Below are 14,242 nucleotides of genomic sequence, written 5' to 3'. Positions count from 1 at the left end.
GGGAAGAAATGAAGATTTCCTTTCGGAAGTGTTACGTTCTTTTTTTAATTATCTATGTAAACCAGTCGTTCAAAGATGCCTGGTGAGGATCTGATGAGATGCTGAGAACTCACTGCAAACCAAATAGTTCCTAGTTTCCAAGTCCTTTTTTTTTTCATTTAATTAGACATGACAGATAGAGTACTATGAACCTCAAAAATGCTAGAAACAGGTAGCAGCTGCCTAGGCTGTTAAAAGTTAATGAAAACCAAACTGTACAAAGTCATTGGCATGAACACATCTAAGGGGCAAGAGAGATAAATCCACAAGTGGAGATGTAAATGGGGTTCCTCCAATGCCTGAGTAAATTTTTTGGTAAAAAGAGGGCAAGGAAGAGAAAGGAATATTGAACTGGAGGGAGTAACCTGTGACAAGAGTGATTTCATGGGAGCTGGGTTATTATCCCCCATGCTGGCAACACCTCAAGGATTTTGAGTGTGCTGGGCTGGAACAACTAGGCATTCTGTCATTAAATACAGGCTAGAATTGCCTTTATATTTATTTTACTTGCAGCTAATTGCTTTCAAAACTTTGTCTGACCTTGATGAATGTTTTCTTTTTAAGCTTGCTGGGGGATGTTCTGAGGAAGGTGTCATTTAAGGATGGAAAATGGCAAACATTCAGGAGAGTTATAGTAATTGTGTCTTTGCCATTTTCATCTCTCCATGTTAAGCAGAGCCTGCTTTGGTGGTGTGAAACTCAGAGAAGCTTTGTAAGGGCAAAATGTCTCTGCTGAGTATGCCAGATATTCCTTACAGTGCTAAGATTTTCCTGTTTGAAGTTGCTGGGAGTTTTCTGCGGTGACGCTGGGTGGTGATGTTGTGGTGATCCTCTTCCGTGAGGTCCTACTTCCAACTGCTGTCCTTCAATGCTGTCTCAGAAGCTGTGGATCTAGTGCCTGCCAGACAAAGCACATGAGTGCAGAAAGGCCTTAATGTCAAACTTTGGCACTCTGCAAGGGAACAGCAGGAGAAGTTGGGCACAGCAGCGTAAAGGTACCTTCAGCTGTAGCCATTTGCCTTTCAGAGTTACTGGGTGGTCAGTGAGTGTGATGCTGACCTTGACATGAGGACATCGGAGCTTCCCTCTCATCTGGGCCATGTGGCAGGTCTGTGCCCTTATAAAAATGTACTATGCCAGCTTTGGTCTGCTCCACACGGAGGGTCATAAGGGTCCCCAAACTAGGTCACCCCTAAATCTTGCAGGGGAGTATGCTTGAATCAGCATAGAGCAACTGTGATTTAAGAAGAGCCCGGTTCTCCTGGCGCTATGGTAATGATAGCTTTGGTGTCTCCCTTAGCTAAGCATGACCTCACATGCTCCCACTCAAACCACTGGGGTGTGGAAGACTTCAGTGGGTCACCGCCTGATAATACTTCTAACGTTCAAAGCAGCTTTTTTCCCTCTTTTCTAGACATGTTATAATTGTGTCTTGTTTTAACAAAGCATGTCAACAGGTCTGCTGTGCATGGAACGTTAAGTGTGTCCAGGTGTTAACTAACACTAGGGCAAAGTATAAAGTTGTGTGATATTTTTCTGATGAGGAGCAGAATGTCCACCTTGCTGAGAATGAGTGTTTTAAGTTATATGGATGCTCACTGTGAGGAGCAGTCGTCAAAGCTATCTAGAGCTTGGGGCTGCCAGTCTTCCGCCTCCAAGCCACTGCACTTGCTTTGGTACAGTTCAGATCCTCACTGAGCTCGCTGTGGCTGTGCATGGTGGCACCAGCAGAGCTTCATGCCTTGTGCATGCACAGCAGGGTGTTCAGCACGTGCTGGAAGCAATTCACTGAGAAGCATATGGTTTTCGGCAGCTCAGTTGGCTGTCAGAGTTGCTCTGCCGAGGGGTATTTTGGATATATCTTCCCTCTAACAGTCCCAGATGTTTTCACGCCCAGCAGTTCCCACAACTACTTCATAAAGGTTTTGGGGCAAGGGCTGACCAGAGCGTGATTCCTGCTGGCTGTTGTGGGTGGCTTGTGACTGACCTGTGTTGAGCCACTGCACAGCTGACGAGGGCAGTATAAAATGATAGCCATCACTGCAGGATCCTTCTGAATTTTTATTTCAGTTCCCATCTTAATGACCCATCTCACTGTGGGATGGTCTCAGTCCATCAGACTTCTCACTAATAAGCTGGGTTGCTTTTCTTGTGACCCATTGAGAATTCATGCAAACAAGGTATCAGGGGCTTTTTCATACAGACCTGATGGCTTGAGTCTTTTAGGATTTGCCTTCAGGATTTCATATCCCTACAGGCAGGTTCAGGATCAATTTCCAGTACCTTTCTGTTGTCACAGCCCTCTGATTTCTCCTGCACTAGTTTGTATATGTGTCCCACACTATCTCATGCTGTGCTTGGGTAACACCTTCACTAGAATGATTTAACCAGGTGTTTTAGAGAAGATTCATTCAAAAGTCTCTCTGGCATCTCCATTTTTCCATCTGGTTAAATTTTTGTAAATAGTAGCTATGTAAAACTTCCTTATCCACTAATTAAGCGCTGTTGCTTCATCTTGCTCATTTCCTTCTGCCCTACCAGGTCATATGAGAGGGGATGTCCTCTCCTCAGCCATGTGGCAGCAGGCTGGCTGTGTGGCCTGCAACCGCAGCTGGGGAGAGGCAAATGCAGAAGTGTTTGTGGTATTAAGGCGAGCTTTGTAAAGCATACAAAGAATGGTGCAAAACTGATATTACTGCTAGACTGCTGTGGTGGTTGCACCTGCCTTTTTATAGGTCTGATGCACTGCCCAGGGATGATCATGCTAAAACTCTAGCTGTTGTAATGCTAACAGGTTTGTTCACCTTTTACCTTTAATCAAGGATACCCTATCTATTAAACATTAATTTGTCTCCTTTGTGGTGAGAAAAGTATGTGACTTGAGAATGCCATAAATATTGGAGCATGATTTGTAACCTTGCTTTTGGGTGGGGTGCCAGGGGTACCCTGAAGCAAATACTGCTGGGGCCCCAGGTGCTCCATGGTCACCACCACAAGGTTGTGGTCCATCACCTCATGCCTTTAATCACTGCAGACTTCAAACTCACACATTCTCCTTGGATGAACAGAGTGTGTCTTTATTACTCTGTGAGGACTTTAAATAATTACTGGAGAAAGCAAAGGGAAGAACAATATTGTTTGTGCTGTTGAATGTTGAACATGTTGAATGTTGAACTTGTTGAATGAACCATGACCTTTCAAATGAGGCCCCACATTTAATCAAGTTTCTCTTCTAGTGCAATCGCTGGTGAACCCATTTGTTTCTCTCTCTGCTGCAGGGGGATGAGGGTGCTGGTTCCCCCCATGATATTGCAAACATCCCACCTGCGGGGAAGGAGGTTTCTCTGGAACAAAACCAAAGCCAGGTATGAAACAGCAATGATTGTCCCTAAGGTGAGCAGCATGGTGAATGTTTTAAAAGGGAAGAGCTGACTGTATGTCCCATTCACCAGAGAACAGGCTGGGTAACAGATGACAGGGGGGATGCTCAAGGCAGGCTCCCCTGCCAGCAGCCTCAGGAGGAGCCCAACCAAGAAGCCGGCAGCTGAGCCATAGGTGTTGGTGCTGGGAGCAAAGAGAGCGCAGCAGAGCTGGGGGAAGAGCAGAGCATATACCAGTTCCCCGCTGAGGAACCAGAGGTCATAGACAGAGCTGGAGTAAAAAGCCAGACCAGCAGCCCCAGCCCCGAACACCAGCATGGAAATCCTCATGGCCCATAAGACCTCCGCCTCTGTAGCCTGTAAAACAGAGATTATGACATTACAGACACAGCACTTGATGGAGGGGTGACTAGCACTGCCCTGCCCTGGGCTGGTTGTCACCAAGCCCTCGCTGCTTTCAGGCAGTGCTTGCCCCCAGCATCTGCTCAAAGCAGGCACCCCTGGAGATGGAGCTGCTCACTATAATTTTAAGGGTCATGGTTTTATTCTGTTTCCATTAATATATAAAATTCCGAATTTTATATAAGTTATTTTATAAAGAGCAAAGCTCACCAACCGGGGTATTTTTATCCCTAGAAGGATATAAACACCTCTGACCTATTGTTGAAGCTCTTGGTCCAGAAGTCATTTCTGCAACTGAAAGGCAGACATTTCTAATCGCAGACCACACAGACTGGATTTAAAATGGTCTAGAAACAAAATCATCTTTCCTGGCACCAAACCTGCTGCATGCTGTAACCAAGTACCTTTTTCCTTAGGATTTTCCTGTAGATATTGTGAGCAAACATGGAGCCAGCGGAGAGAAGAGCTGAATCTGCAGAAGACATCGCGGCAGCAGCAATAGCTCCCAAACCAGCAATGGAGACGTATGCTGGGCAGAGATAGCGTAAAACAAGTGGGAGTATCATTGCAGATTCCCCTCTCTCGAGTGGACTCGGAAGACCATACCTTGTCTGGTTCCAGTCTTTAAAACAGAACAAGGAAAAGTCACAACAAATCTTCATTGACATTTCTGCTGTTTTTGAGGCTGCCTTTCCGCAGGAGCCAGTGGCAGCGGAGCTAAGGACTGATACACACTTGGTATTTTAGGACTTGGATTAATTTTTTGGATTCTGTTACGATCTCTTGTGATTCTCCTTGGCATACTGCAGCTCTCACTAAATCAAAGGTTTTCTTTTTCCCCAGCTGCATTTATAGAAATAGCTGTGCTTCATGTGTTTCCAGTACTGGATCAGTTGAAGGTCAACCTTCTAGACCCTGCTCTTGAGGAGAGGGAGTTTTGCTCTGATGCTTCTAGTGACAGATGAATTAATGAGTTCAACTGATTACCTTAAGTGTTCAGTGCTCTGTCTGCTCTTTAACACTCGCTCACAGCCAACAGAGAACTGATTTCCTGGGAGGAGGCTGTGAGTTTACAGGACTGAACTTCTTGATCCCTTCAAGCAAGTTTCTTCAGATACTTATTAACAATCTGCAGTAATATTGCTGGGTCTTATACTCCAAAAGTGTTAACAGAAACAAGCACAAGATTTCACAGAAAATAGGATCAGACAGGGTTTTACAGGGTCTACCTTCATCTTTCCTCCACACTATGTCCATGAAAAGCCAATTCATCATAACAAAATACCTTTAAACAGGTCTTGGGGCTCTTTAAATAGCTCTAGGTAGTTGTGTGCTGAACCTCAGAGGGCTCCACATTTCTGGTACAGAAAACCTGTCTTGGTGGCCAGGGTAAGGTACACAGGACTAGGTAATTTGAAGTCTATATCAGAACTTCTTTGGATCTCACTTTAATAATATTTGGCAAAAACCTGTTCATCATTCAGAGGCAAACAATTAGTTTTACCTGTTGATGCTGCAACTGCACCAATGAGCACAGAGGGAATGGCCATTGAAAAGCATCCAAGTCCAGAGAGGTAGGAGATGAGCCTTGCCTGTCCTGGCGAGGCGGCGGAGAGCACTCTTTGGAAGTAAGTTTGCCATGGGATGCTCCCAAGCACCTGAAACATTCAGATGTTACCAGTAATACCCATCAGGCTGCTGGATACTGTAGGGCATCATCCATCCACTCAGACGGATGATGATCTTTACTATTATTGAATTCTCATGTTGCCCAGCTCTAACTGTTAAGGATGATATTCCTGATGGCTGAGGGTATCCTTTTCCTTTGCTTTAATTGTGATGGATGTGAAATTTTTATCAAAACAGGTTAATGGTTTGGCAGACTGAGAAAGCTGAAAAATAGTTTGCTTGGTGTAGCGAAACAGGCACAGAAGAAGGAGAAAACAGGTTCTTCAGGAATGCAACCTTTGTAAAATATCTACCCAAACTTAGCTAGACTATAATCTAAGAATACAATCACTATTTTCACTTCCTTAGCAGACAAACCTCATCAGATAAATTCTGAAGATTCTCTTCTCACCAAGCAAGCTGGAGCTTCTGTGCATTCCTATTACCAGCCTAGCAAGAGCATAACAACCTCCTGTAGTCTTAGCTATACTGGTAGCTCAAAAGTCGAGTTATGCAGCGGAGCTAATGGCACTGTGCTTGCTGATGACCAGCAATCATGTCATTTTAATTTTTTTTTAAACGGAGGGAATTTTACATAATTATGTTAAGAGCATACTGTTGAGGCTGCAAGACCAACCCCTCAAAAGGTAGAAAAAAACCTTATTTAGGTGCCAGGAGTGGATTTAGTTGCCTGGGTGGTCTTAAAGAGGTGCATTCCTATATGTGGGTAAAGGATGAAGCGTCACTACTGCTTCTTTCCTTCTCACAGCTGAGCTCTGGATCTCCCCAGTCCTTTCAGTGTGCTGCAGAGTGGCTGCAAGGTTTTACCTATGATTCTGCCCCTGCCAGCAGTGCAATGTAGGGCTCCTGATGAGAACCCACAAGTTTGTCAGACAAGAACCTGCGCAATCCATTCTCCCAACCACCTGTCCAAGATATACTCCATACCAGGTAGAGGAAGTCATCCAGCCACCTTCCAAGATACTGTTTTTCTATCTTCCCAATCCAGGCGTCTTGGTAAGATTGATGAGTTGCAGTGTAATAAATACTTTTTGTTGCTGAGTTCACCAGTGCAAAGGGGATACAGACCCACTAGGATAGAAAAGGAAATAGTTAATGATTTCCCTGGGGTCCTTGTCCTTGGAGAATCTATTCAGATGTTGAAATCAAGCCAGATGTAGAAAATAAAATTACATAAGATTGAACCTAGACTAAGTGTCTTCTTTTCCTTCCCCCTTCCTTACACTAAACCTATGTGTTTGGTGTCTTCCTAGACATAAGGAAGAATTTCTCCACCAAAAGAGTGGTGAGGCACTGGAACAGGTTGCTCAGGGAAGCTGGGTCTGTCCCATCCCTGAAGGTGTTCAAGGCCAGGTTAGATGGGGCCTTGGGCAGCCTGATGTGTTGGGATGTCCCTGCCCATGACAAAGGGGTTGGAACTAGATGGTTTTTAAGGTCCCTTCCAACCCAAACTATTCAATGATTCTATGATTCTATGTTTCTGATTCATGGCACGTCAAGAACATAACTCAGTCATTCATGTCTTGAAGGTGCCTTCAGCAGACAGACCTCTCTCCTTTCCAGCCAAGATTGTTCTGGATGGGTTCTGCAGACCTTACTTGTGAGTAGCCATGTTCACCCAGCAAGGCCAATAGCTTGTGTGAGCACTGTCTGAAATTCTTAATGATTGTAAAGCGCTTCAAGACACCTGTTGTCCTAGAGAGGAACTGTAGGGCAAGGCCTAGTACTGGTGGAATTATTTTTGGTCTGAGACATACTGAAAAGAAGAGCAGGATTTTTTCCCTCAGTTAGGAAACTGGTAACAGAGAAATACACAGGACTTGCCAGGCTGAGGGTAATGAAAACCAACTGGATGACGTCTGTGTATGCAACAGAGTAGAGGCCTCCCATTAGAGTGTAGAGTATGACAGTGCATGCTGAGATGATGATAGCCAAAGCACTTCCAATATCCAAGATGACCTTCATTGTTGCTCCTGCAGAAAAGGATTGCGATCAAGTATTTTAAGACAGGTTTCGTGCAAGCAGAATACAGACTAAGTAAATATGTATTATTCCCTCGATGGCAGCATGCCACACTGCCTGAGAAGCACATGGTCTATAGAGAGTGGGCAGAGTGAGGACTCGGAAAAGCCCATGTTCCCTTTGTACTCTTGCTGCTGCCTTGCTACCACTTTGATTTTTTACATCTGCTCTCCCACAGGCAAGAGGAAGGTACTGGCTCATATTGCCAGAATTCTCTGTTATAACATCATGAATACATACTAGTCATTTGTTTTAAACCTAAAAACATATATTCCAGGAAGTAGAAATGCTTGTGTTCCTTTCACAAAAGCAGACAGGAATCACAGCTTCCCAAAATTTAGTCCAACATAATTTCCAATACGTATTATACCCTGATAGTTGCCCTACATGACTTTTAACAAATATAACAGCAAAGCAAGTACTTACCCAGGGATGCCAGGATAGCTGCAAACCAGAACACCTCTCCTAACAGTGGTGGAATGAAGAGTAAGCTTCCCATTACATTCCCATAATTTTCTTGAAGGGGATCCATCACTGTCACATAATTCTTGGATCTCATTGGATTTACAAAGAAGAAACCACCTATCAAAAGTGATAAGATGTTGGTAGAATTTTGTATGTATTATATTCCAGGAAAAAAAAATGTAGGAGTACTATGATATTTGGGTATCAGATCCATGTAGTGAGTGTGCAACTCATGCATAATGATCCCTAGAGAACAATGCAGCCAACCAGACACTGGGGCCTCAATTCACTTGCAAAAATGTAGTGTTTCATCCATCTGAGAGGTCCCAGGTTATAAATGACATCTGCTTGCAGGTGACAGATATGACCTTCCACTCAGCAGATCTTTATCTTTTCGGATTGTCTACTGGAGGCCAGGTAGGACCCCAAAATGGCACAAGATACCTGATGACTGCAAAGGTGCTCAGAGGGCACACACGTAAGGTCTTCTCTTCATCTCCAGTGACCTATCAACCTGAGACAAAGTTTTCTGAACTGCTTCCAGTGGAAAATGTCAGCAGGCAGAGTGAGGCACTGAAGGCTAAAAAAGAGACAAACTTTTGTCCTTGACTATGTGATGCAACATGTTGATAAACGTTCCTTTTCTGGCTACAGTTTCATTTTGGTGACCTCGTTGTCTCTTCCCAGAACAATGTTGTTTTAATCCACATATTGATCTGAGACCCACCCGCCTTCTTCTAAATGTTAGACTTCAGACGTACAGCCATCTCATTAAGACCAAAGAACATGTATTGTGCCTAACCCTGAAGCCAACAGGACTGCTTGTCTGGGCACTACTGACCTCAGTAAAGATTGCAGGATCAGACCTGCACTCCCCAGTTTCATTAGTAAGAATTACTCACATAAGAAATGCTGGCAATAAGTTTCCAAGCCTGATTCATATTTACGTCAGTTGGATTCTTTTTTCTCAGTTGAGAATGAAGGTTATGGTTCTTTTAGAAACTCCTGTGCAAGGTCTGCATAGGTCTCCTTGCTTTAATCATCCTGTGTCCCTAGAGAGTTATGATATAACTCAGAGTGAAATGGAAGAAAATTTGGTCTTGGCAAGATAGCTGAACTTCAGCATGAGTCCAATAGGTCTTGGAGTTAGAAATGGCCACTTAGGTATAGGACACTACAAACTTAGCTTAGTTTCAACAAAATACTGACCGATGTAAAGTGGGATAAGCTGGATACACCACAAATTCATCCTGGGATTAGACTATTCAGAAAAAATGCATTTTAGTGGAAAAATCAAGATAGAATTATTTCATCATACAGGGGTTTCAAAGAAAAATTAAAGTGATACCAATACTTTCAATAGTCTATGAATAGGAGACCATGGTAAAAAAGCTATCTGCACATAGCCACATGCTTCTAAAATTCTCAGGAAAGATTTCTCTCTTATAAATTTTACCAAGCAGGCAAAGCTCTTCACTAGCTCCAAGCTACCCCAATTTATTGTGTTTCAGTTTAGAGCACAGCATTATAAATGCCTATTCTGGATCTATAGTAGACCGAAGAAACAAAATAATTTGTAAAATATACTCTGTAGTCTTACACATCTTAATGTATTTGTATGATTTTATTTTTAAGGCTTGCGTGTTCCGAGTATGTGAATTATTTACCAATAACAAGGGACAAGGCAAATCCCACAGGTGCCTGGACCCACAACAGTCCTTTCGAAGGAAGGTAGATAATTTCAGCTGTGCCGTTGATATAGGCTCCTCCAACCCAGGTGGCTGTAAACATCAAAGACAAAGAGGTAAGTATTGTGGTACATATTCTCAACTACTCTTGTAGAACACTCCTGAGAGCTTGTAAAGCTTTTCCTCACATATATATTTAGTCACACTTCTATTTTCTTTGCAAAGTTTTCTCCCAGAGTGAGATGTACTGCTGAGTACAGATAATAGTATTAGAATGTCACCCAAAACAATTCACTAGCTTTAATAGTAAATATCTATGTGTGCATGAAAAAGCTTAGTGTTTAGATATTTCGGGACAATTTAAACATATTAATTTTGTTTTGTTTTGTTTTTCTCAGTGGATTGCTTTTGCTGCAGCCAGCAGAATTGCCTTTGTTATTCTGCCAGGGCTGGTAGACCATCTTTTATGAGCATTGCTAAGAAAATAGACATTAGGAAAAGAAAAATGCAAGAAGACATTCCAGTAAGAATACAAACCTACAACACAGGCTTAGATGTCTTTAGCCAGACAAATACCACTTGGGTAAGCCTTCACAAAAGAAGGGGCAGGGAAACAAATTTCAAATGCTACCAGGCAGCAAGGAGAGAAAAAGGATGCAAAGGACAGCAATCAGTGGGGAAACATTTTCTCTTTAGGAGAGAACCTAATGCTCACTGTGAGTAGCAATTTATTCCACACAGAAGTGGATTGTTCCAGGGGTAGAATTCCTCTGTTATGCTGGATAACAGAAACTGCTGCAAGATTAAGATCACAGTACTCCTTAATGAAGTGTCATATTCTTCAGTCACTCTTAAATTAAACTCTTCAACTCTTAACTAAACTCTTAAATTACACTCTTTAATTTAAGAAAAATCTACATAAACATTACGTTCTGCTCAGTGTCAGAAGGTTTGGAAGAATCCATCCCAAAATGATTCACGAAACCATATTCCTTTAAAGTCACACTTCGGTAAAATCTGCCCTGACATTAAAGGAGTTCACCCGCTTTGAAAGAAACGTCCTCCAGTTCTATGTGAGGTTGTGTTTTAAGAAGAAGTTTTAAAAGTCCTTTAAGTAAACTTACCTGTTGCAGTAAACAATCCAATAAAAACATTTATATTCCTGCCTCCGATGATGGCCATTTCAGTTGGGTTTCTGTTCTGCTCATCCTTTTTGCTTTTCCAAGAAGCCCAAATTCCAATAGCTAAAGTTAATGTAAAAAATACACTCAAAGATACTAAGCCTGGTATATTTAGAGCCATTTTCTGTTGCTTGATTTAGATAATAGAAAGGAATAATGGCTTGATGATAATACTCCTTGACTGAGTCCACAATCACAAAAAATAGAAAAAAAAATCAGAAAAATAGTGCAGCCCTCTAAAGAAACTGCTAAGTATTAGTTTGCTGCACTTTGCAAGGAAAGATGCAGTATGAAACAGAGCCATAAACCCAAAAGTCTTGAGAACTGGATTCAGAGTCTCTGTCTCTGGAGAACCACTGACAGTTCTTCTGTCTTCTCCTCGCTTCAATTTATCCAATCTTATTTTTGTTGGGAGGAGAGAATAAGAGAGTAGGAATTAGTGTTGATAAGATCAATGGAGCACTGATGTGAGGGGTAATGCTATTTTGGGAAATAGGAGGGGAAATGTTATATTTTGTCTGGTATACAGTGGTATGAAAGTAATCTCTATTTCTCTAGGCTCTAGGCACAAGGCTAACACAGAAGATAGGGCTAAGAATTTCTCTGTTTAAAGTTGACTGAACTAAATCCACAATAAGCAAGAAACTAAAACTAGGGAACAGTAAAAGATTTACTACTGACCAACTGAAGGAGGTACACACTGATATTCAAAGCAAGCATGTTATTTCACTGCTGGAAGCACACAGGAGAGAAAGTTGTCATTAGAGTCTGCAATAAAACTGTAGGTAAGATACAGGCTTTTTCACACAACTTTGTGAAGCACCCTTTAAACAGACACAACTTTAAGAACAACTCATATATGCAATAAAGAATCAAGTCAGCTACATTTATTACAGAGTTGCCTTATTGATACCTTTTTAGTTGCCCTGTGGATCTTCTTCATCTGTCCAAGTATGATTCTTCATAATAAATTCTATATAAAATTGCCTTATTCAAGGCGTTCGTTTGGCTTTTCTGGATACTCATGTTCATCTGTGGAGCTTGTAGCTCCTTTACAGGTGGAAATCTTTGTCACAGATGGACTGTGAGCCAGAGTTTTGTCTTTACAAAGGTTATCTGCAGTGTGCTGTCTCTTGCAGACAGCCAGGAGTAGCCGTGCATGGAAATTACAATGACACAGGTTAAGGTAATGTCCCATGGGCAAGGGACAGTAGGAACACATGGACACATGGATGATGGCTGTGTGGAACAATGAAGAGAAGTGCAGGAACCCCATGCTTCCTGTAACATTTCTCTGTACAAGGGAAAATAAGGGTTTTGTTAAATTATGCAGTGATCTGGAGGAAAGACTTCTTAAGAAGTGATTAAAAAACTCTGAAAATTAATGAAGACTAAAAAAGCCTGACAACCAGATGATTATTTATCCTACCTCAGCAGAAATATTCCTTTATATTTGTAATCAAATACTATTTTTACAGAATAAGGGGTTTTAACTTTGACCCAATAATTTATGTATAAAAAGTGACACTGTGCATTTTAAAGACACATTTTCTGGATGGTAATTAGAAACAATCCCTTTCACCTTAATGGTACTACAAAGTGGTAGAAATCGCAGCTGTTGGTGGCAATGGAGCCGTAGGTTTCTCTGGGTTGCCTTCCTTGCTCAAAATAGGATGTTTCAGAAACTTTTAAAACCCTTTACACACAGACACACATTAAGCTTTTCTCTGTGAACGAATGTTTTGCATCGTATTTCCTAGGCAAGATCAGACCAGGGCTGAAGAGGCATTTGGCTGAAAGTGCAAGCAGCTGGGTCTCAGCCTGCTCTGCAGCCAGGCACTGCTGGGATGAAATAGCCGGTGTTGCGTCCTTTATGTTTGGGCCAACTAAATTCAACATGTCCAAGTCAAGATTTGAGTTTTTTTCTTTGACATCTGCAGAGAACACCTGGACTTACTCTGCTTTGTATCATCTTTTGACAAAAACAACAACAAAAAAAAGGCACAATAAAAAGTGGCAGGCATAAAAATCTGCAGGGAAACTTCATTTAAACACCCAGAGGGACAGAGAGCAGATGTGGGAGGACAAATGTAAGTAAAAACATTGCACAACGGAATGAAGGGCACTTAGAGAAAATGTGTAAGATAGTTGATCTGAAGCTGGTGTGGTTTTGATGATAAGCTGTGCATGGAAGAAGGAATGTAAAAGCATGAGGTTATACCAAGAAGATCAATTCCTCACTGAATCTGTTGTTGTGCTGGTTTGCCGCTAGATGACTCTCAGTTAATGCATCTATTTTATCCCCCAAAAGAAATCTTACTAATGGAGAGATGTTGAGGTTGGCTTCGCCTCCCTGCTCATGATGAAGGGCTGCAGCTTCGGGTGCCAGCGGCTGCGCTGCTCACTTCAAGCTCCCCGCATAACCCATGGGAAGAAATATGCAGTTTTAGGAGAAGATCAATGACCTATTTTAGGTCCTGTGAGGCAGAACGGGGTGAGGGCAGATCTCGGTCTACTGGACTCAGGGCTGCTTTTAAGAGTGGTGTGGCTGTACCCAGCAAATGGTTCAGAGCTTGATTCAGATGCTCACATAGAGATGGTTGGTATTACCTGAGAGGCTCTAAAGCCTCTGAGGTGTCCACATGGGCAGTAGGTGTTACAGAGCTCTTGTGGGAGACACATGCCCTTCTGGAGCAGCAGTCAGGATATTCTGGAGTATCTCCTATGGTTCTGAGTATCTACTTGGGGGATTCCCAGCTGAGCTCTTACACTCTTCCCTATTACTTGACCTTGATGGAACAAATTCTGAGATTGATAAAAATAGAGCACTGTGTGGAAGAAAGTGAAGAGTACTGTGTGCCAAGGAAGTTTTCTATCTACAGTGGAAATGATCTGCTGTAGTGAGCACTTACAGCTACTCAGCCTTGAAAGTAACTGGAAGAAATAAAGATGAACAGAACAGTGGCCTCTCTGCCTTTGATAAAAACCTTGCAGCCCCTCTCTGGGTTAAATGTGCTACGTTATTGATGATGAGCTGTAGACAGCCCTCTGTGGCCCATGGGCTTAGGATGAGCGGGACACTGTGGGGTGAGAAGTCCTGCAAGATGGAGCATTGCTGAGGGGTGGCTGTCTCTTGTCATTCCTTCAGAAAGGGACAAACCCAGTGAGCTGGTGCTCTGTAGGAAATCAAACAAATTACTCTGAGAATTTGGAAAGATCTTTTTTCTTTTTCTTTTTTTTTAATATTTTTTTCATGTTCCTTTGGGATTTTTTTGAGGTCTGTTTGCAAAGAAGTGGTTGTCTGTGAGGAGCTGCCTGGGAGGAGAGACACAGGGATGGGGATGGGGCAGTAGAGCAGAGGCTGTGGCACAGGGAG

The 14,242-nt window shown here is 42.5% G+C and overlaps 1 protein-coding gene across 1 annotated transcript; it reads right to left on the bottom strand.

The window, feature by feature from the left end:
- Positions 1–3,233: 3,233 nt before the first annotated feature.
- Positions 3,234–10,987, bottom strand: LOC104064189 (high affinity choline transporter 1). The gene is made up of 8 exons (XM_009566493.2): positions 10,810–10,987; positions 9,665–9,778; positions 7,959–8,114; positions 7,335–7,483; positions 6,438–6,581; positions 5,326–5,479; positions 4,226–4,443; positions 3,234–3,776 (listed from the first exon to the last, which is right to left on the bottom strand). Exons 1-8 carry the CDS (start codon positions 10,985–10,987, stop codon positions 3,255–3,257), a joined length of 1,635 nt encoding a protein of 544 aa, XP_009564788.1. The 3' UTR covers positions 3,234–3,254.
- Between the last annotated feature and the right edge of the window lie 3,255 nt (positions 10,988–14,242).

Source organism: Cuculus canorus, chromosome 1, assembly GCF_017976375.1.
Source record: "Cuculus canorus isolate bCucCan1 chromosome 1, bCucCan1.pri, whole genome shotgun sequence".
NCBI classification, from domain to species: domain Eukaryota; kingdom Metazoa; phylum Chordata; class Aves; order Cuculiformes; family Cuculidae; genus Cuculus; species Cuculus canorus.
This window is presented reverse-complemented; position numbering and strand designations above follow the sequence as displayed.